The sequence below is a fragment of the Megalops cyprinoides genome, chromosome 17 (genome assembly GCF_013368585.1).
Source record: "Megalops cyprinoides isolate fMegCyp1 chromosome 17, fMegCyp1.pri, whole genome shotgun sequence".
NCBI classification, from domain to species: domain Eukaryota; kingdom Metazoa; phylum Chordata; class Actinopteri; order Elopiformes; family Megalopidae; genus Megalops; species Megalops cyprinoides.
This window is the reverse complement of record NC_050599.1, coordinates 29,218,242-29,242,327: the sequence shown is the minus strand read 5'-3', so window position 1 is coordinate 29,242,327 and position 24,086 is coordinate 29,218,242. Positions and strand designations below refer to the sequence as shown.

General features: G+C 42.1%; 1 protein-coding gene across 1 annotated transcript; it reads left to right on the top strand.

Moving 5' to 3' along the window:
• The first annotated feature begins 771 nt into the window (after nucleotides 1-771).
• LOC118791738 (zinc finger BED domain-containing protein 1-like) lies at nucleotides 772-2,364 on the top strand. The gene is made up of 2 exons (XM_036549163.1): nucleotides 772-1,105; nucleotides 1,657-2,364. Exons 1-2 carry the CDS (start codon nucleotides 962-964, stop codon nucleotides 1,960-1,962), a joined length of 450 nt encoding a protein of 149 aa, XP_036405056.1. The 5' UTR covers nucleotides 772-961; the 3' UTR covers nucleotides 1,963-2,364.
• The last annotated feature ends 21,722 nt before the right edge of the window (nucleotides 2,365-24,086 follow it).

Below are 24,086 nucleotides of genomic sequence, written 5' to 3'. Positions count from 1 at the left end.
GTCTCCCAGCCTGTACCACCCAGCCTCTCCAGCTCATCCAGAATGCAGCTGCCCGACTAATCTTCAACCTCCCCAAATTCTCCCATGTTACTCCCCTGCTTAAATCCCTCCACTGGCTTCCTGTCGCTGCCAGGATCAGATTCAAGACCCTGACCCTCGCCTTCTCTGCAATCAACAGGACAGCCCCTGCCTACCTCCAAGATCTCATCCAGCCTTACACACCAGCCCGACCCCTGCGCTCAGCAGCAACTGAACGCCTTGCTCCTTGCATGGTCAAGGCAGGAGGTGCTCATTCTGCCAGACATCGGCGTTTCACCTACATCGCTCCCCAGTGGTGGAACGAACTTCCTGTCCCGCTACGGACAGCTCCTTCACCCCATTCCTTCAGACGGGGCCTGAAGACGCACCTCTTCAGACTCTACCTGGACTGACCCAGCACACAATTGCTGCCCTCCACCCCCCCACAGGGCTGTCGTCAATTGCTGTGCTTTTCAAATTGTGCTTTTTAAATTGTTTCTTGTTGCCGCCTTTACCCTGACGCTCATTGCGCCGTTTGAAGTTGCTGAAGTTTGCTGTTTGAAGGTGTATCGTATTAGTTGCCCTATAGGCTGTAATTGTACAAATCTGATAGTACTGTGTCCTCAAACAGACCTTGCTCTCAGCTGAGAACTGTCTCATTGTGGAACTGTACACATCCTGTCCCCGTACTGTCGTTATACTTACTGTATGCACTTTTGTAAGTCGCTTTGGATAAAAGCGTCTGCCAAATAAATAAATGTAAATGTAAATGAAGCCCATGAAGGTAGCTACACTTGTTATGTCACAGGAAAGCACCCCAACACTATCTGTTGCAGCACCACTCCATGCTTAGCTGATCCATGATCTACAAGAGAGCCCCACTGATTCCACCTTGATAAGAGAAATCAAATCAGCCATATATGAAGATCTTAGCAAGAGGTACATGGATGAGCAGAAGGAGACTCTATATGTATGCTCAGCTATGGATCCAAGGTTCAAGGCTTTTCCCTTCCTGTCTGATGATGAATGCCAGGACATATATATTAGAGCCATCACAGAGGCAGCAAAGATCCAGGGGTTATTTCAGGTAAGCTGTTTGACTGCATTGTTAATACTTATATACAAAATTTTGAAAATATCCATTCACATCTTATGTACAAATATAAAGTGAAGTATCAATACCAGATTTGAGTAAATGCATAGAATAATCCTGGAGTTTAAAAAGCATAAACATGTAAACAAACAGGAGGACAAAAAATTAGAACAACACCTCTCAAACACTCAGTATAATGTAGTCCAATATTACACCACTGCAAGCTATGCCTACAACCTTAATGATAAACATATAATTTAGTTCCCACATTCTTGACAATGTTGAGAAAAAATGAACTTATTTTAAACTTGGTAAAGGTAGAATTTATGTCAGAGGTGTTACATTGGATTGTATTATATTGTACAGGGGTACCTAATTTTCTGGCTGGTGAGTGTATTAACATAATTCATTATTCATTATAGTAAAACATAACACAAAATCATTATATTGGGTTACTTTGTCAATTATTGTCACTTACATTTGGCCATATAATACTAACTGATTCACTAATTCATAGAAAATCTATTTCTGCTTTACATCAACAGGAAGAGGCTGGAGTGGAGACAGCAGAGACTGATGTGAATGTGGTGCCAGAGAAGGAGGACAGTCAAGGTCATGTGGAAGTTAGAGAAGAAGAGGACATCTCTGCAGGTCCATCCTCCAAGAGAGCAAGGGACTCATGCACTCTGGCCGACCTACTTGGTGAAACGTATGGTGCAAGTACTGCAAAGAAACACAGAACCACACAGGACCAGGCAGAGGAGGAGATGACAAGATACAAGGAGGCAGCTTCCATGTCACTTGCCGGAGGCAATCCACTCAACTGGTGGAAGGAGCACCAGAGCGAGTAAAACGATACCTATGTATCCCAGGGACAAGTGTCTCCTCAGAACGAGTTTTCTCTACCGCGGAAGATATAATCACTGCACAGAGGAGTGCACTTAGCTCAGACCATGTAGACCAACTTCTGTTCCTAAACAAAAATCTTAAAAAAAAGTAGGCCAGAATAAGTGATGTGATGAGGTCAGACTAACAGGCTAGACAGGAGGGGGAGGAAGAGCCATAGCTCAATATGTTGCTGTTTGTTGTTTACCATAGTGAGTTGTGTTTTTCTTCTGAACTAATGTGGTCAAAGTAAGTAACTGAAGTAGTTGGTAAATTCTTGTAAGCTCTGAGTCAATGATCACTGACCAGTGAGTCCAGTCAGTGAGACTGGACATGTTTTTTGTTTTTTGGGAGCACCAAACACTAAATTTCCGTTCATTAACAAGACTTGAACAAAAATGACTCTGTAATCTTTTGTGAATATGAATGTAAGAACAATCATTACATGCACATTATTTTCACTTTATTCAGTGTGGGAAAATTTTGTTTTTCTCCTGAGCTGCTATGGTTTAATTTACTGAGGTTGCCAAATTGTAAGCTGTGAGTCCTTACATGCACTTTTATTTTTATATTCATTCAGTTTATGAGAATTATGCACTGAATCTTAAGTTCAATAAATTGAAAATAAATATATTGAACATCAACTCAGTTTATCAACTCAGTTACCAATATAAAGATATGTGCCTGCCTATTATGAGATTACTTTTAATAGCTGATTGTTGGCCAGTCTCTGTGGTTTTGCCAAAAACCTGAATGGAATTTTTTGAAAGATATTGCTGTTTTCCATAACAGTTAAAAGTTGCTTTGCTACAGCTTTTTCTACATTATTTTAAAATAAATGGTAGCTTTTAGACAGGTCTAGAGTTAGTTAAGACTGATGCATAAAGATTAGGCTTCTTAATGAGGGGCAAGACAATAATACATTTAAAATGATCAGGAAGCTATTTAAATAGATAGGAGATCAGAAGTGATTGCCCCAGACCTCTTTAAAGAATCTGGTGGCAAAGGCATCTAGGAGACTGACTGCAACTGCAACTTCATGTGAGACACAATGTCAAACAGATCCTGCATAGATATAGGCATTAACAGATTAATATGATGGCAGGATACATCCTTAAATTATACGGGAAGGGATATCTTAGATCTGATGGTTTCAATCTCTTCAACAATGAAAGAGAAAGATTATGCAGGGATATCAACTGGTGGAGAGTTAACAAGACAATTGTGTTAAATATAGACCTATAGAATTATATCAATTAGCAGCTATCAAGCCTGATAAGTTTCATTCTTGCATCTTTAACAGCCTTGTTTAATTATTTATTACGTAGTTAATGAGTCCTTCAATTGAAGATGATGGACACGTAATTTTGTGGTTTTCCATTTGTGTTCTGCTTTTCTGCATTTACTTTTTAGGATTTTTTTACTGCAGACTTTGTCCGCATTTTAAATAGGGCTATTCTAACAATTTGTCAGTATGCAAATACTTTGCTAAAGTTCTGTTATGACTACAAAAAGCAGAAGAAAACTGAAGTAGTTTGAGAGTTGATGATGTGAGAATGAAACAAGCAGCTTTTATTTTTAGAAGGTACAGGAAACTGCATACCAAATATAAAATTCAGATGATCAGAAATACACATATCTCTCAACTTATTAAGTATAAACCAAAAGTAAGGATAGCATTGAATATATGACCCGAAGGGATTGTATGACCCAGTGTTGCGTTGGTCAAGGCACGTTGCACAATATTAACAGAATAAATTCAATTTATATTTTCATTCATTTGCATTTACATTAGTGGTGTTATATATGATGGTTTACTGGTAATTACTCATTGACTAGAGCATATATATTGGCTGATTTATTCCACATATACAATGGTTACTTGCAACAGAAGTAATTAGGCACTGTTGATGTTGACTGTCATTTTTTGGTTATAATTAAAATACTCAATTGTAACTGAATGTTGATCGGGCTTGTATGTAAGTATGGAAGGTGACCTTACATCCACTTTAACTGAAATCTAGTGTTTAAACAAGCATGGTATAATCCATAATATATCAGTAATGAGTTTTTATTTCCAACATGTTAACAACTTGCATGACGTTCAGTGAGGCACGTCCACTTTTAAGAAAGTTAACATTGTCACTGACACACCCCCCTGTTTTTTTGTGGAAATAAAATCTGTCTAGGCCAGAGTCATTACAGACAGGTTCAGACAGGTCTGAGTGACAGTGGAGATGCTCACAATTTGTCAGATATTCTTAGGCCCTGTTCACACCTGGCATTAACATGCGTCTTGGGTGATCCAAACACAAGTGGACAGCTCTAAGTACAGGTGTGAATGCACCCAAGACACATTGAGGACACATTGACATCCGATCGCTCAGAGCACACTCTGAGGTGGTCTGGGCCACATATGGCCACATTGTTTTAGCAGTGTGTACATGAATGTGTCCTGGGCCACACTGAAGGACCGCCTACTCAACTGACGTCCTCTGCATGAGACTCTGAACAGGACACTCGTTAAGTGACCGAGGCACTTCGGTGCTTTCAGTGTTAAGGCAATTTAAACAGCAAGTTTCGTCGGAGACACTTGGGGAACAATTGCCCTGTGTTCAAGGGTGTAGGTTTGATTTGGAAAATGGTGGGGACATAAATTTGGCAGGGAGTCTGAGGGTCCTACACCAGAAAATTTTCATTGCATTTCCTGAAATTCTACACAATATACTATGACTATACAGTACTTTCCTGAACACAATAAAAGGTGAGAAATTATCAGTACAATCACAGCATTTTAACTTTTAAACAATTAAATTCATAATATAACTGCTGTTGATACAAACATGCACATCACTTAGCTTTGATAAATTTTGTCATGGCCATTTTATTATTCTTTCTACTAGATGGAAAAGCAACAGCACAATAAATGAAGTTTTACTCTATACAACATCTTTAAATCAACACATATTTCTTTGTCTGCCTCAACATGGCCCCATGTCTCTGTCTTCTTTCCCCTCCAATATTATTAGATGCACCCACAGGTTCATGTGTATGACCCAAAAACATGTCTTCGCTTCTCACTGATACAAACTGTCTACATATAGCCTTGAGATCCAATTTGTCCATCATGTTCATATGTACATGGCAGACTGCAGCATGGTTTAAACACTCTTAATTGTAATGTTAACTACAGTAACCCTAGGCTGTAGCCACACAGATGGGATTTGAAACTGGAGAAGATAGAATAGCAAACTAGCAATCCTGGAAGAATTACTGCTCCTCTTGTATGGCCAACAGGTATAACGCCAACACGAGAAGAACAAGAACAGTTAATGTTACCTAAGTCAAAAGTAATAGTACAAAATCACCCTACAACACACACTGTCACAACAACATTTAGTTTGCTAGCTACATTATCTGTTAATGTTAGCTAAGTATACTAGCTACTAGTATAACATTAATATACCTAACTGTTTTTGTTTGTATAGTGCTAACGTTAACAGGACTATTACTGGTCTGCATGCCCAGGACAGCTGACTGTGTCTTTCATATCACTGAACAATCAACGTTACTTGTTTAATTTGATACCGGTACCATTACAGCCTGGAATGTGCTCTAGCGAGCTGACCCCTCTGCCTAAGCGCAGAGCGCACTGTGCTGTTTCCGTCTAAAATGCACTCCAGCAATCACATTGCTGCATGTAAAGGAGGCGGGAACAAAGCGAACAAACACCAATAGAAACTCTATTTTTCATCCAGTGGGAACATGAGGGAATTAACCCTTTGTAAAGCCGATGGAAATTATATTTGATTTGAACGCATATGCAATGAATATCAAAATAGTGGTGGGGACAATTTTAGGCAATCAGAAAAGTGGTAGGGACATATCCCCACCGTCCCTACCATAAATTACGCCCATGCCTGTGTTGGTTATTCGTTATTGTAAATAGTTATTTCTTTGTTTTGTAATTGCTGTATAGTGCTAGTAAACTTCTTGTCTTCGTTCACCCCAATCTCTGTTGTCGTTACCTGTTTGCCGCTCGCCGACTCGTCACATTAACACATGCCTTGTCTCCATTGGTCAGGTTACAGACTGACTCCTTCTCACACTGGCTTACGGAATCAATACTCTCCTACAGCCTTTCCTCAAATGAAGGAACCCTGGCGCATAATGGTGTTAGCCCCGCCCTGGACTAACACATTGACCTTGGTGAAAATATTAAAATCGATTACAAGTAAATATACCAGAAAATTATGACAGTAGTTCATCTTCTAATGAAATAAACACATTTCATTGAACCCCACATGTTTTCTTCAAAATAAACATATTGCGGGACAGAGCCGTTGTTAGGATCTTGAAACACTGGGGGCTTAGCCCAGCCCAGAAGTCCAGATTCGGTTCCTTTCGTTCAGTTCAATTAAATGATTCAAATCTTTGACTCACTGATTTGTTCATTTCCATATCGCATACACGAATCTGTAAATAGTTTTATTGCATTTTAAAAATTACTCTACATTGTTCCAAACATCATGTCCATTATTAGCCTACTCTGCGGCAAAACAGCACATGTGGAACCAAATGTCAATGAAATTAATAATAATTAATAATTAAATCGTAATATTCATTACGTGAAACTGCACCATGCTATTCAAACAATCATGCAGCCGCAAAGTATACTTCATCTTTAGGAAGGTGATAGAACCCCACATTTTAACGTGTAGGCCTATAATAAGTACGTGTTGTTTGCTAAAACTAAAAAAAATGCACTAAGGAATAAAGAGCCACGCTTACATCTGAAGCAAAAAAAAAAAACTTTTTACAAATTTTGAACAAACCGAGCCCAAACATTTTAATATACTTGTAGTCACCGCTCAAATCATAATGTGACAGTGAAGGCATGTCACTGCCTTATGTCACACATACGGTAGATCATTAAACGCACCGAACAAACACATGGGGTCTCCCACACACACATGACCTACTGCGTAACAAAGTAACATAGCCTACATAACAAAGTCTTAAAGGAAGAACATTAATCATAAAGAAAAGCTAACGACAAAAACAAAAAGAATCATGGGAACACACACTTCCTCAGCAGCAGTGGCTAACTATCAACCGCTACAATATACAGTATTATGTAGTCTAAGCATCATAATTAAAATAATCCACAAAACCACTGTAGTTTACTGAATTTACAGTTCACTGAACAGTGATTCGGGTCAGTAGAGGGGGTTTCATGCTATACTCCTTGGAGTTGTACGGAACCATTGTACTGACAACATTTTGGGGTGTTTCGGGTCTCATAGTCAGACTCAGCATAGTCTTTTGAGCCATCGGACTGTACTGTACTTGTACTGACAGCAAAATTGCTTCTGGCCAGTTGGCGCGTTTCCAGTCTTCTAGAATCAAATATGGTCATATAGTTGTCATATAGTCATATATGGTCATATAGTTTGAAAAGTATTTCAAACGGTAAGCTTAGAAAAAAAAACAGCATTACATATTTGGAGTTTTCATTTGCAACTCTTTATTAAATAACAGACAAATGTAAAGAAATATCAGTTACAATCAGAGTAACAAAAATAAACAAACCAACAATCAAATACAACAATAACTTCTACAGTTAGTCAGTAGACAATACAATGTTTTGAAAATCACAAATATATATCAAATTACAAGATTTATCACTTTAGATAGACTTTAATTCTGAAAGTTTTTGATACAACAGTTTCCTGTTCTGCCACCACACTAGGGGATCCGAGCTCCTGTGCAGCAGAGGCTCTTTCAGATATACACGCACTTCCGTGACTGCATCTGATGTGGTGGACTGAGCTGAGCCGTTCATTCATCAAAATCCTTCCAAATGATGGATGAGCTGGTTGTCCTTTCCTGCTCTTCATCTGTAATTTGGGGCTCCTCCTGATGCACCACTCTGCCTGCCTCAAAGGTGATGTTTTGGATGGCATCATCACCAACTCTGCTATCTGTGAAAGCTTGTTGCTTAAATCTAGAGTCTAGAAGTGCTACCTCTCCAAGCAACTGATGCCTTTCAATTTGGTGGAAGCGCTTTGCCATCTCTGTGCTCACGGCCTTCACCATATGCATGACTGGGTCCTGGAACTTGGCTGTCCTCTGCATGGAGATGGTGATCCTTTGGAGGCCCCTGGCCAATATAATCACTTTGGATGGAGTCACAAATATTACTAGTCACAGAATATGTATAGCAGAAATCTCTAATACAATGATACTATTATGACATTGGGATATGAAAAGACAACTCGAGGGAAATCTCAGGTAATTCCATCTTTTTACACAGGACTAATACTATTATATTACATACACACCGTTCTGCACTCATTTCCACAGAAACCTCCTCAAAAGGCTGGAGAACCTTGCAAGCTTCAGCATTGATATCCCATTCTAAGGGTGACAGAGTCTCCAGTGTGGGATTGACCAGAGCCAGTGTTGTTATAATGGCATCTTTACACTCATGAGATCTTTTCAACATGTAAAATGTCGAATTCCACCTTTGACAATGACATCCTGTTTCAAGTGTAGTTCTGCCAATCCCATCTGTCTTTGGGTGGACCTCAGCCATTCTGAAGCGATGGTACTTCTGTGCACATACTCCACAATTGCTTTAACTTAGTGTTTATGACATGTGAGATGTCAGACAAATTTGGTGATCATTGATTGCCGTTTTGGGACATTAAGCCACATTAAGCTTTTTACTTCACGGTGACTCCCCTCCATGTATCCGATCACTATTTTGTATCTTTCTCTCTCTCCCTCCCTACCACACTCAACTCCTCTGACATCCCCACTACCACCTTCAGGAGGAACCTCCACTCCCTTTCACACTCCACTTTCACCTCCACTGTTCTCTCCACCTTCCCTCACCTCACTTCCTTCTCAAACATGCCTCCATGCTGCTAAAACTGTTAACATGTCTGTCTCAATCCCTAGCTGTTCTCTGTCCCCTTGTAACGGAGTGTGCCCGAGCAGAGAGGTGGTCAAGACTGAAGGAGGGACAACTGCGGACAAAAGTTTCCAATTTGAAAACTTTTTATTTTACTTTAGGCTACCGGCAGGGTTACAAGCATGCAAACACTAAAGACAAACAAACAAAATACTTTGGCAAAGAAAAGGAAAAGAACACGGAGACAATGCTCATACTCTAACTAGGCCCTATTACAAAGGTCCAATGGCATGACCTCTCACTTCAGTGGCATCCCCCCATCTGAGCTACACAGCAACCATATGAAGCCCTGGTCTCATCCATTGCACAGACATAAATCAATTAACTACTACACACAATATTTCATTGATAAAAGCACCTAGGCAAAACACCTTCCTTACAGACAATCAGGTGTTTATTTTATCAATGCCCTTAGACACTTCTTTAGCGATTAAAATAAATTTGCACGGAGCACCCCTGCACCAATGAGCGCTTCCTTATCAGAGCGCAAAAAGAGCACAGAAAAAGCTTCCCCGTCCTGCTCTCCAGTTTGCTCGCTCACACCCAGAAGACAACAGGAGTACAGGAACCACCAGTAAGTAGATACATACATTTAGAAACAGCATAAATAACAGCCAACTAGCAAGTGTTCTGATGTTAAATGTGCGCACTAAAAGAACTCTTACATAGCCGCATTAAATAAATTGTGATTCTAAATTAATGTACCGTGTTTTGCATCTTTCCTTGATTCAGTTACTTACATTACAACTTTTAATTGTTATCTTCAGACTCTAGCTAAACCCCAGACCTACCAGCAAACACATTAACACCATAGAAACCGACGGTAAAGCATTATTTGCGGTTTCATCATGTCATTGTTCATGCGGAGGCGGAAAAGCCGCCAATCCCAGTGACGGACGCGCTGCGCTCCATCACACCCCTTACCTCCAGGACATCACGGCCATCACCCTCCTCCCCATGGCGGACTGACTCCCTCTGCTCCGATAGAGCTGCGCTGCGGGCCGCTGAGAGGAAGTGGAGAAAATCCAGATCGTTCGACGATCTAGCGTCCTACCACTCCTTGCTGACAGCATTTACGACTGCTACAACAACAGCTAAGTCCCTATTCTTCCAAAACAAAATCAATGTTAACATCACTAACCCCTGCAATCTCTTCTCTACCTTTTCCACTCTCCTCTCCCCTCCTCCTCCCCCTTCCCCTTCTCTTCTTTCTGCAGAAGACTTCAAGGTCCACTTTGAGAAGAAGGTGTCCAGCATCCAGGACTCCTTCACTCCTCCATCTACAACCTACAACCTACAGCTCACCATGCTACAACCTTCCCTCTTCACCCCATTCCTTCCTCCCTTCTCCAGTCTGTATCCGGTGAGATCGCCCCATATCTCTCCTCCATCATCAACTCATCTCTAACTACTGGTCTTGTTCCCACAGATCTCAAAAATGCTCTGGTCACCGAAAAGATTTCTGCCTGCCTGGCCGACATCTCTAGATGGATGGCCTCCAACCACCTCAAGCTCAACCTGGACAAGACCGATCTGCTGTTCATCCCGGCTAGGATCTCTCCTCTTCAAGAACTCTCAGTTACTGTCGACAGAACCACAGTAACTTCCTCCACTTCAGTGAAGAGTCTGGGTGTCACCCTCGACAACAGGTTGGACTTCACCAACTACATCTCACAGACAACACGCACCTGTCGATTCCTCCTCTTCAACATCAGGAGGATTTGCCCTTTTTTGACCACCTACCCCACCCAGCTGCTCATCCAAGCCACCGTGCTCTCCCGCTTGGACTACTGCAACGCCCTCCTCGCAGGCCTCCCAGCCTGTACCATTCAGCCACTGCAGCTCATCCAAAACGCAGCTGCTAGGCTGATCTACAACCTCCCCAAGTTCTCCCGCATCACCCCTTTACTGAGATCCCTCCACTGGCTCCCAGTCGCAGCCGGGATCCGCTTCAAAACCCTGACCCTCACCTTTTCTGCTGCAAAAAAGACTGTCCTGACCTACCTCCAGGACCTCATCCAACCTTACGCACCTGCTCAACAACTTCGCTCTGCTACATCCAGACGCCTCGCTCCTCCCACCATAGCCACCAGATCCTTTGAGTCCGGAGGAACTGTTGCACTGAGAACTTGTCAACAGTTCATCAGGTCAGTAGGGGGGTTTAGAGTCTTCGTAGTCACCAGATCCTTTGAGTCCGAAGGAACTGTTGTACTGACAACTTGTCAACAGTTCATCAGGTCAGTAGGGGGAGTTTAGAGTCTTTGTAGTCACCGGATCTTTTGCATTGTCTCACATCGTCAGCTGTGCCGAGATGGCCAGTGGGAGGTGCTTTGAGTATTTTAGCATTTCAGCCCTTGGCTAGTTGTCATCATGAACATACTGCTGATACAGTTTTGTGATAGGCTGCTTCATGGACAGACCGCATAGCTAATATCCACTGGAGGAAGAGTTATAGCTGCTATGCCAGCTAATCAGCGCACATGTTTGCAAAGAGGAAGGAGCAAATCTTTTAGACTAGGGATTCAGTACACTCAGTTCACTTCAAAAATTCATTCAAAAGGATTCGTTCATTCACGAACTGCACATCACTAGTTGTTTGACGGGGTTCACTGCCTGGTGCGTGCTCCGCACCTGTTGCCTATCTGGTTAAGGGATGCCAGGGCTATTTAGGCAGGTGAGTGGGAACAGCACACCAGAGATGCTGAGGGAGGGTGAGTACACAGGGTTTTAGAGTGGGAATTATTATTTGGTTTATTTTTCATTAAATGTGCTGGCACGGCAGATTTTGAGTTGGTTATTTTTGGTTTGTTTCGTTTGTTTGCTTTTGGTTTGAGCCCCGGGAGTGACGGGCGGATTTTGGAGTTTGTTTAGTTTAATTCAATTCAATTCATTTTTATTTGTATAGCGCTTTTTACAACACAAGTTGTCACAAAGCAGCTTTACATTGTTCCCAGGCCTGAGACCCCCTGAGAGCAAGCCTAAGGCAACAGTGGCAAGGAAAAACTCCCTATCAGGATGAAACCTTGAGCTCATAGGGGGGGCCCATCTGCTTCTGGCCAGCACTGGGCAGATAGAGTTACAGAGAAGTTATGCAATGTACTTTAAGACATTTATGATTGACAGACAATAACAGCTATTATTATAGTTATTATAAGAATGTCTCCTAGGATGTCCAGTTCTTGGAACGCAGTTGGCTTTGATGGGCAGGGCAGCGAGGTAGCAGGACTGGAAAACGGGATGAGACGCTTGGGCTACAGCTCCGGACAGGGATAGGAAGCAAACAGAAAACAGTGGTTAGTGGATGATAAAAATGTCAAGGATGTAGAACAGAGAGGCAGGAGAGGAGGGGCAGAGAAAAAGGTGTGCAACAAGGAAAGACCCCGGCAGGCTAACATTATGGCAGCATACCTAGGGGACGGGAGGCAAGGGACCGGCATAGTCATGAGGGCGACCCTAAGACAGTCAACACCAGATCACGGCACAGGGTCCATGAAAGCAATGACCACTTAGTCCACCAGAGACTCTATGATCCATGCCAGCACCAGGCCATGTCCCTCAGCTGAAGGATTTACTATATAGATATGTTTTGAGCCTAGACTTAAAGGTGGAGAGAGAGTCTGTTCCCCCGAATCTCGGAGGGTAAGCTGTTCCACAGGAGAGGGGCTTGATAGGAAAAGGCTCTACCGCCTACAGTAGTTTTGCCCACTCTTGGAATGGTGAGAAGCCCGGCATTTTGGGAGCGAAGGGCTCTCTGCGGAAGATATGGGTGAAGAAGGTCCTTAAGATAGGGGGGGGGCAAGCCTTAAATGTGAGTAAGAGTATTTTAAAAACGATCCGGTATTTAATAGGTAGCCAATGGAGAGAAGCCAGAACTGGGGTGATGTGCTCAAAGCGTTTAGTTTTAGTTAAGATTCGAGCAGCTGCATTTTGCACCAGCTGAACCGGCAACTGTGCGTGTGAGTCCCCAGCACGAGGTGGAGAGGAAAGAGGGTGGACCGGTTGCGGAACTGTTTCTCCTCAGTGTGATCCCACAGAGCCGGCACAAGCTGCTAGCAAGGAGAAGATGTGGGTCGCCGCCGGAGGCGCTATCCAGTCCACAGGAGCAACACGGAGGGCTTCGTCTTTTTGTTACTTTTTTTTTTTTGAGACGTAGGCAAGGCCCGGCACAGTGGCATGGGCCGAGCTATGTCCCCCCTTATATTTCCTTTTTGTTCTGTGTCTTGTGTGGTGTGCGTTTGTGGAGCCTCCTCCAAGGCGGCAGGACTTTCCCATTGTGTAGAAAAAAGCGGTTCACTCTCCCCGTGCCTGGGTTGCAGGGGTGCCAGATCATGGAGTGTACTGCAGTGGGGCACATGTGCAGAGGGATATTGTTTAGTGTGTGGGTTTGTTGTGTGTGGGGTTGCGTACCTGCTCATCTGGATCCGGGGAGGGAAGGACGGGAGTGGGTAGCAGGGTGGGGAAAGGAGAACGGCTGCGGGTGGGAAATGTAACTGCGTCTCTATGGTTTTATGAGATTTTGTGTGTAAATTCTTTATACAGTAACATAGTGTTGCTCCTGCTCACCTTGTCCTGGTGTCCTTGTGGTGGGCGGATCCCTAGGAGGGAATGAACCGGCTGGGGCACGGTTGGGCACTCCTGACACTGTGATATGGCAGGAATACAATATATTATACAACTGAGCATGAATGTGCCCAATGTAACTTGGAAATTTTATCGAATACTGTCTAGGAACACTGAGGAGGAGACTAGTAACAAGTTACTGAATGTAGTGTGTTGTAGGCTACATATAATGCAATACATTTCATTCTGAAATCAACCTGACTAGAACATTGAATACACCAAGCTTTGTACTGGCTATTTATACCTTCTTCAGATAGACATGAGGATTTCACAAGAGTTCAATTCAATTTTGTTTGTATAGCGCTTTTTTCAGCACAAGTTGTCACAAAGCAGCTTTACATTGTTTCCAGGCCTGAGACCCCCCTGAGAGCAAGTCTAAGGCAACAGTGGCAAGGAAAAACTCCCTAACAAACAGGCAGACACCCTGAGCAGAACCCAGCTCAGAGGGGGAACCCACCTGCTTCTGGCTGGCACTGGGCAGATAGAATTACAGAGAATACTTAAAGTTGTATAATGTACTTAAGACATTTGAATTAGACCTCTCAATCCTGCTTCTGGGCCCCCCCTGCTCAGCATGTTTTCCATCTTTCCCTGCTCTACTTCCCTGACTGAACTCATTGTTGGCACTTTTGATTAGCTGGGCGCAGCTGATTTAATCAAGCAGCAAGAATAGATAGTAGATCTGCAGGAGAAGGGGGGGGGCTCCAGGAGTAGGACTGAGAAACACTGAGATATAGACAATAGTAATTACACAACAGAGTAATTATAAAATGTAATCCTAGAATGTCTGGTTCTTGGCATACAGTTGGCTTGATAAGCAGGGCAGCAAGGAAGCTGAACTGGAAATTGGGATGTGGCACTTGAGCTACAGCTCCAGGCAGGAGCCTAGAGCAGGGACAGGAAGCAAATAGAAAACAGTGATTAGTGGATGTTAATTGCAGGAATGAAAAACATAAAGACATAAAGGCAAGGGGGAGCAGAGGGGGGAAGAGAGATGCATGTGTCTAATAAGGAAAAATCTCGGCAGGTAAGCACTATCGCAGCATACCTAGGGGATGAGGGGCAAGGGACCAGCATGATCATGAGGGTGACCCTAAGGCAGTCAACACCAGACCACAACCAGATCAGCTGAACACAAGAGTCACCAGGCCATGATGTAGTAACAACATCGACCACTTAGTCTACCAGAGGCTCTACAATGCATGCCAGCATGCTTTGTCCCTCAACTAAAAGATTTGATATAGAGGTAAGTTTTTAGTCTAGACTTAAGGTGGAGAGAAAGGGTGAAGAAGGTCCTTAAAATAGGGAGGGGAAAGTCAGGAAAGTCAGGGAGAATTATTTTGAAATCATTGTGGTATTTGATAGGTAGCCAATGGATAGAGGCTAGTACTGGGGTAATGTGCTCGAAGTGCTTTGTTCTGGTTAGAATATGAGCAGCTGCATTTTGAACTGAAGGGGCTTTAGGAGGCATATGCACATCCTGACAAGAGGGCATTACAGTAGTCCAATCTGGATGTAACAAAAGCGTGGATTAAGTTTCCAGCATCATGTATTGATAGAATTTTCCTGATTTTGGCTATATTCCTCAAAAGAAAGAAAGCAGTCCTGGAGGTGTTTTTTAAATGTGTATCAAAGGAGAGCTCAGGATCACTCGTGACACCAAGAGTTATACACATGACACCTTCCCCTTAAGGTACTGCCAGCACAGATGGGTTGAAAAATTGGAGTGTCCTTAAAAGAGCTACAGAGATATGGCCATAGGTTCAGGTCTACATTTCCAGCATGAGAGCAAGTGAAGTTACTGTTTTTATCATCAGCTTGACTTATTCTATGCCCATACAGAAAGTTCAGAGGAACATTATACACTTACCCACAGCCAATAACTATTTTACTTACAACAGGGTTTTCCCTGCCTATATAAGCCAGAGGTGCTGTGCCTTCATGTTATCATCTGCTGCCTTTGTGAAAATATGAAAAATAGTTGACTGTAAATGCATATTTTTTCATAATGAAATGTAGGCTGCTATAAATTTATTGGCAACTGCTGTAATGTGCTCAAGTAAGCCTCACTTATGTTGCTCACATCAATTGAATTTCACTCACCCAATCAACTCAAAGGACAGATTACATCATGGGATGTAACTAGCAATTTAATGTAAGAGTGATGGATTCCCAATGTGCGTGTGAGACAAACAAAAGTGTGTGTTTTTAACAGACGAATCGTGAATGGACAAACCTTGTGCAGATGTTATGACTAGCTAATCTGCAGCTCTAGTCTAAGTTAACTAGTTTTTTGCTGCGTGCACTTAGCCAGCATAACAAACTAATGAGTTATTGAGGACTAATAAGTGAAAATGAATGTAATTGTGTTCTGGTTTCATCTATTTAGTAGTCAGTACAGGACAGAGCACTGAGCAAGTGGCTTTGACCCTGCATGGTCCAGAGGCCATAGCTGGCTCATGAACACACCTGATGGGATGGTGTGTGTATTCTGCAGATGACACAATCCCTTATGTCCTGTAAATTTTGTGATATATTCCTACACACTGATATTACAATACATACATTCTCATACACTGACATCACATGGTCAATGAGTTCAGATACATATTTTGTTATTTTATTTGACTAGATTAAACACTGTTGTTGCCACAAACTGTCTATTCAACCATGGAATTAACTATGTAAAATCATTATAGACTCTTAAATTAACTGTGATTTTCTTAAAATGCACTTCAGCCCAGCAACACTCATGCCAGGTGCTTGACGAGGCGCAGATGTAGCGGTGACCCAAACATCCCTGGTCATCATAATACCCTGACAGGACAAAACCAGTTACCGTGACTGTCAAATGTCAGTGCCAAAACTGTCAAAAATCTATCAAAACCCACCTTCACTCAGGCAGCCAGCAAGGTGCTTGTGTTGAGTACAAGCTGAGCCCTGTGGCTGCTGCCAACAGTAACTGACAGCAGCCACATGAATCAGCTTCATTCCACTGGTGAGTGGGCCAGCTAGTGTGTGTGTGGGTGTTGGGTAGGAAGGGGGTGTTCAGCATGCATTAGAGCACATGTGTGGGTGGTGTCAGTGTTCAGCAAGCTGTAGGAGCTACAGGGACTGCGACAGCAGGACCAGGCCTGGCAATAGCAGGAATTGTGCCTCTTCCGCCTTAGCACCTTCCTGGTCTACATCAAGCTCAAGAGACTTCTGAAAAGGACAATTTTCCAGAGTTGACCAGAGAAGGTTGCATGGACCCTGAGAGACCTGAGGAGGGTGACAGAGAGCTCTGCGTTCACCAGCATACCAGGAGTGGCATTTCACTTAAGCAGAGTATGATCGTAATAGCGTGAGCATTTATTAACATTTGGCATTTATTGTGCTTTTTTCAATTTCTATCGAAGCAGAAATTAGCTTGCTAACTAGGTGTATCAATTAGCTAGCTAGCTTGCAAACTAAAGTTAGCTTGCTAATCACCAGCAGCTAGCTCTCGGCACACTGAGGAAAGTAGCTGTAAAACAAACAACAAACTGTGATACACTGACTTTATTAAGTACCGGGCATGACATGGTGACCACCTCTGAGTGTTTACTGATATTCACAGATCATGTGCAAGTCCACTTCATATTTCCCCTGCGGGTAAACGCTCTTCAATTAGGCTATGTGATCAATGTCAGGTCTGTTGTCACCGCTCTTGATGTGTGTGTGCGTGCGTGCATAGCCTATTTTCTATTTTCTGGGTTGCCTGCAGCATCACCCATCACCCCAAACTCCACCCGCTCTTAGTTAGATTTTTCCAGATTGTGGGGGATGGGCAAATTATGGCTGAACTAGTGAGTGACCCCGTGAACGTGATACGATTAACATCAGTAGCCTAATTCAAATATATATATATATACACTATATGGACAAAGGTATTCGGACACCTGACCATTACACCAACAGGGACTGTAATGACATTGTATTCAAATACATATACTTTAATATGGAGTTGGTCCCCCTTTTGCAGCTATAACAGCTTCCACTCTTCTTGGAAGGCTTTCCACAAGATTTTGGAGTATTTCTGTGGGAATTTGTGCCCATTCATTCTGTAGAGCATTTATGAGGTCAGGCACTGATGTTGGACGAGAAGGCCTGGCTCGCAATCTCCATTCCAGTTCATCCCAGGCTCTGTGCGGGCCAGTCAAGTTCTTCCACACCAAACTCATCAAACCGAACTCATCAAACATATATATATACATAAACATCAAACATATATAATCATGTCAAGAAAGAAAAGGGAAGAAAAAGAAAAAGAGGAGGAAAAATGGGAAGCAGACAGAGGTAATGTGATGAATGAATAGTTTATCTATTGCATAGTAGTTATTGTTGGAGTCTTACTAGTTTACTTTGGACGATAGTAACATTCGCTAATTTAATAAATAGCTAGAGTTAACATCAGTTACTCCCATCTTAAATTCATTAGGGAAGGTTGGAAAGACTATTCAGGTGTTTGGGGAATACCCTAGCCTACAACATAATTTTGAGAAATACATTTTTTCTTTCATGCGTGCTGCACGAACCATCCACTGTCTGTCTCAAGAAACCAGGCATACATTTTTATTGACATCTTTGTCTAGTTAGCCAACGTTAGCCCTGCTTGTAACAGACAATTAAAATGCTTTTCCTTTTCCATCCCCTTTTGTAATTAATAGTTGTAAGTAGGGCTGGGCGATAAAATGATAACAATAATTATCGCAACATAATCTTCCTCGATAGAAATATAACAAATGTTCGATATAATTAATTTCTATGCTTAGAAAAAATGCACAGAAATGAATCACGAACTGCCAATTGTGTCGCAGGAATAGAGGTATGCATTGCGCAGTTAGGTTGCACGGTGAGAGATATGAATTCAGGCCAGCAAGTGGTATCGTTTATAGACACAGTGGCTGACAGGCTTGTATCTGGAGCGGAATAAGCAAAATAAGCGAAATGAGCGACACCAAAGAAAAAGCAGTGCCTTGAAGACATCATCAACAAGAAAGGTCACTCAACTTTACTAGTTTGGAGATTTTGGCTATTTACAATCCGACAAAAAACAGAGCAGCATGCACTGAAAACCGTGCCGAAGACACATGACATCAAAGACAGACAACACCACAAACCTGTTTCATCATTTGAAACAATATCACCCGTTAGAACATGCAGAAAGTAAGAAATTACAGTCCCAAACGAGTGTTGCTAGTGGACCCTTGACAAGCACCAGACCAGTACCCAGTGCGACTACCCAGCCGCAAATGATTGTATCAGCATTTTCCAGCACCATGCCTTACGACAAAAAAACAAAAAGACACAAAGACATCACAAATGCAATTGCATATTGCATTGCAAAAGACATGCTTCCCATTAGCAGTGTTGAAAATGAGGGATTCATGAAGCTTATCAGCTGTCACGGGGCAGCTTTAAAACCTGAGACTGTAGACAGACTTGTCTTTCTTGCCCGTAACTTGTAGGGTAATGGCTTTTCTTGTTTAAAACTTGTACAGAAGATACTGACCACAGTTGAGATTTTTCTTTTGTCTATTTATTTTGTTTACATTGTCAGCTAAAACACTTACAAAATGTTCAAACCATCTGTACAAAGGGTTTGGCATGCTGACAAGAATTAAGATTTCTTTGTCTATTTATTGTTTTATTTATTGACATTATCCTTTAAATCACTTTAAAACTTTGCAGTCTGAGCCATCTTACATGTGTGCTATATCACACTGCAGCACTTCATTTTTCTATTAAAATATTTATTTTGTTGTGGAAAAAGGACTGAAAAGGGATTCTCCTTAATTTTATTTATGTTATTTATTCATATTTTGATGTTGAAAAAAGATTTTATCATTATAATTGTTTTGAATGTTCTACCTCAGATTTGTGAAATGTTCTGCTGTTTGGTGAGTGTTTGTCATGTTCTGACCATAAAGAATAGTTTAAAATGACAATTAACCGTGGTGGTGGAATTGGCTGCGATGCAAGGGGCACCAGCTAAAATCTTGCCTAGGGCACCAAATTGGTCAGGGCCGGCTCTGCATGAACCCTTTCCTCACAGCCCTGAGCTTCTTCAACATCTAAGACAGGAATCGTCTATGTCTGTACTACACATTGATTGAACAGTAATTAACACACCCTCGTAAATGTGTGGAAAATAAAGTAATGTAATATTAAAACTACACAGAAACTTTATGTCTTAGATCCTGTGTGTGTGTAAATTTGTATAAAGATCTTTTGGTGTTGAGTGAAAGTTTCTGTAAGTTTCTGTCTGTAGGTTTGATTTACCTGCAAACAAAAGCACCTGTAAATTTGCCACACTTATATAGACATATAGACATGCACACATAGAGACGTACACATGTGCACACACACACGCATAGACATGCCCATACAAGCACAGACATACATGCCACGTACAAATAATGAATAATATGTTATATATAGTATAGTATAGAATGTACGTGTGTAAAACTATGGTCTTCGGGGTGTGTAGCACACATATTTCATGAGTCAGTTGTTGTTTTGCACATTTTTTTCTGTTTCAGTTACACTCTTTCAGACTACACTATTGTAATCTGCTCCCACCAGAAACTTACTAACACAGCCTATTGTTTCTTAAATCTTTTTTTTTCAAGATTTTCAGGAATTGAAAGTAAAATAATCTTGTAAAATCAACCATAATATTAACCACAAAAATATACTGCAAAAATCGTTTCTTTGGAAAAAACCTTCTGCAAAAAAAACGATAAGAAGAAAGATAAACATGTCTGCGGGTGACTGAGTATCTGACTGAAGAAAAAATGGGAAAATAGATATTTATGGATTACATGTAAATAAAGGTGATCATAATAAGCAGTGAGATGTTTCAATAAAAAATTGAATGAAACATTTTAAAATCTCTCTCTCTCACACACACAAACACATACACTAAACATTGATATCAGTATTTATATTCAAATGAGAAAAAATCACAACTGCACAGTTGCTACTAAAGCACTTGTTTCCACTGAAATGGAAACAAGTCTGTATAGTTACATAAATTGTTTTCCATCACCCCTGTGCACTTTTTTTTTTAAACACAGTGATTAGGCAGCAGAGTAGTGTGATCCTATGTACATTCTTCTGATACAACTGCATTTTGAGAATTTACAGAATCAGAGAACTTCAGCTGTAAAATCAAGGTGTGAGGATGACCACAGACTGCACTGCATTGTACTGTAATTTGTAAATACTTTGTAATCTGTAACTCTACACTCACTGTATGAATAAATGTACAGTGTGTGTGTGTGTGTGTGTGTGTGTGTGTGTGTGAGAGAGAGAGAGAGAGAGTGACTGTGTGTATATGCCTGTTACAGTAGATGCAGTGCAAGAGTGAGTGTGTCCGTGAGTGTGTCTGCTTATGTTTGTGTGTCCGTGAGTATGTGTTTCTGTGTGTGTGTGATAGAATATGCGCATATGTATGGGAGCCAGTATGTGTATGTGATACAGTGGATAGGGTGTGTGACGTACAGAATTCTACTCCAGCTGGCAAAGGGACACTGAGCCTAAAACCCAAAACCCAGGATAGAGGGGTTGAGTGAAGGTGGTGTGAACTCTGTGAAGGAGGGTCAATGTATCAGAGGAGATGCTGTTGAAGGACAGAGTGCCGGCCGGCCAGTCCAGATACACTCCTATTTTGCAGGAGGGGGTGGTGGGGGCAGGTATGACTGTACCCTTATTATTGTGCCAGACAGAGTAATTATCATTAGAGCGGCGCAGACTCCAGGAGTTTACATTCCCTCCAAACCTACAGTCATTACCCCGTCCTTTCCTGCTGATTCCTTTATATGCCACAGCTAAATCTACCCACCCATTCCCACTCCACTCAGCCTCCCAGTAACAGCGAGTCCCAGACAGACCCTCTCTGCACAGCACCTCATCCCAGAAGTCAAATCTCTCTGGGTGATCAGGGTATGGCTGTGCTGGCCCCCTTGACGCCTTCCTCTCCCCATCAGACAGAATCACCTCTTTGTGCATTGTGTTGGAGTCCAGTGTGAGCTGACAGAAATCTGCAGACAACAAGGAGAATTATGGGATTCATTATTATTCAGCAGATATCGGAATGTATGGAGGTTGCTGTTGATGACGTTGCAGGTCTACTGATATTTGGCTTGGATTCTAATGAAGCGATCACACCTGACCATGAGGTCAAGGTTGTTCACCCCCCAAAAAGGATCACTGAGTCAGAGGGTTGTAATGATTTGTGCTACCATAGCTTCTCTGTCAGTGGAGAGGGATGCACAATTTTCTTTAATCAGAGGGACAACCCTCTGGACGGGTTGGCTTTAATTGCACTGCTTCCCCTGCCATCTGGAGGAGGAACTAAAGGTTGTCTGCCCTCTGGACAGCTGAGCCCTTTACTTTTAAACACTGGAATGCTACCTGGCTTGCTATCTAAATAAAGAGATATGCATCAGATTTTACTGCATGGATAAATATGTGTGAATCATCAAGCAAGGTAATTGTGAGTGAAAAATGGGCCAATTGGACAAATGGAGTAGGATGTTTTTAGTGTATTTATGGAATTGATGCAGTTTGCACTTAATGGGTAGTTTGAATGCTAGAGCAAAGAGCAAAAAAAAATGAGTATTGTAAACACCAGAATTGCACCTGTTTCAATACCTTCCCTTTAAATTCCAATTTCAACTTTAACTTTTTTTTTTTTTTTACAAACAGCAACTATTCCAGAGCCTTGTGACTACCTCAGTTGTAAAAATGGATAATAAGAAATAACATTTTAAAGATCGATTTACTTGTCATTTTTGTGGCAAATTGCTTCAGTCTGTGGAAGAAATGTCCTGTATTAACATGATTATTTTTTAACTTCATATAAACAAGCTTCCTGTTGTTTTAAGCCATACGAGGCATCAGTGATTAATGTGACTAATGTGACTGCTGCTTACTCTCTTTAACAATATTAATCAAATATGTTTTTAGGATGACACTGCAGGTATTGTAGGCACACCATACAGCCGAGCTTATTTTAGGAACATTGCTTATTTTTGTGATATTAGGTGCCAAGATGTACCTAGCAGATGTATCGTATTTGATTATTCTGCTCCCAGTATTTCTTTTATTATGGGATCATACACACACACATACATATATATATATATATATATATATATATATATATATATATATATATATATATATATATATGATTAGATGGTGAGTGAACAATCAGTTCTTGTAGTCAACGTGTTGGATGCAGGAGTAAAGACCCGAGCGACTTTGACAAGGGCCAAATTGTTATGCCCAGACAACTGGGTCAGAGCATCTCTGAAACAGCAAGGCTTGTGGGGTGCTCCTGGTCAGCAGTGGTGAGTACCTACCGACAGTGGTCCAAGGAGGGACAAACCACAAACTGGCGCCAGGGTGTTGGGCACCCAAGGCTTATCGATGCGCAAAGGCAATGAAGGCTGTCCTGTCTGGTCCGAACCAACAGAAGGTCTACTGTGGCACAAGTCACAGAAAATTTTAATGATGGTTATGGGAGGAATGTGTCACACCACACAGTGCTGCGTATGGGGCTGCGTAGCCGCACACCAGTCAGCGTGCCCATGATGACCCCTGTCCACCGTTGAAAGCGCCTATAATGGGCACGCAAGCATCGAAACTGGACCTTAGAGCAGTGGAAGAAGGTCGCCTGGACCAATGAGTCCCGTTTTCTTTTAGATCACATGGATGGCCGTGTATGTGTGCACCATTTACCTGGGGAAATGATTGCACCAGGATGCACAGTGGGAAGATGACAAGACAATGGAGGGAGTGTGAGGCTCTGGGCAATGTTCTGCTGGGAAACCCTGGGTCTGGCCATTCATGTGGATGTCAATTTGACACGTGCCACCTACCTAAACATTGTTGCAGACCAGGTACACCCCTTCATGTCATGATGGCAGTGGCCTTTTTCAGCAGGATAATGCACCCTGCCACACTGCACACATCACGGGCGCCTGCAGCTGTACGGCTGTACGCACAGTGCGTACCTTAAGATTCCCAATTTGGTAGCGCTCCATGAGAGAGAGAGATGTATATTTGTCATACCAATTTGTCATGCCAATAAAGAGAGAGAGAGCGAGCGGGGTGTCAGAGACATTAAAAAGGAGACAGACCACTTGTTGAAATATGAATGGCATTGGCCGTAACGCTCATTGTGGCAGTTGCATTAACCTGGCCTTCAAGCCTGATGATGAGCTCATTACAGCTGCCCCATCGTAAGTCTGTGCGATCAGTTTGTTTTCCAATTTATATGGCTGGAGCTTCTCCCTCAGGAGTTTTTCGAGTCCCACCGCAGTTCTGTCCACTAACGGGGAGAAACAGAAAATCTCTCCACAACGGAACCTTCCGTGATGTACCCGAGCACAATCACGCACTGGCTTACACATGCCACATCGGTTGTCTCGTCAGCTTGCACAGCCACAAACGGGGCCT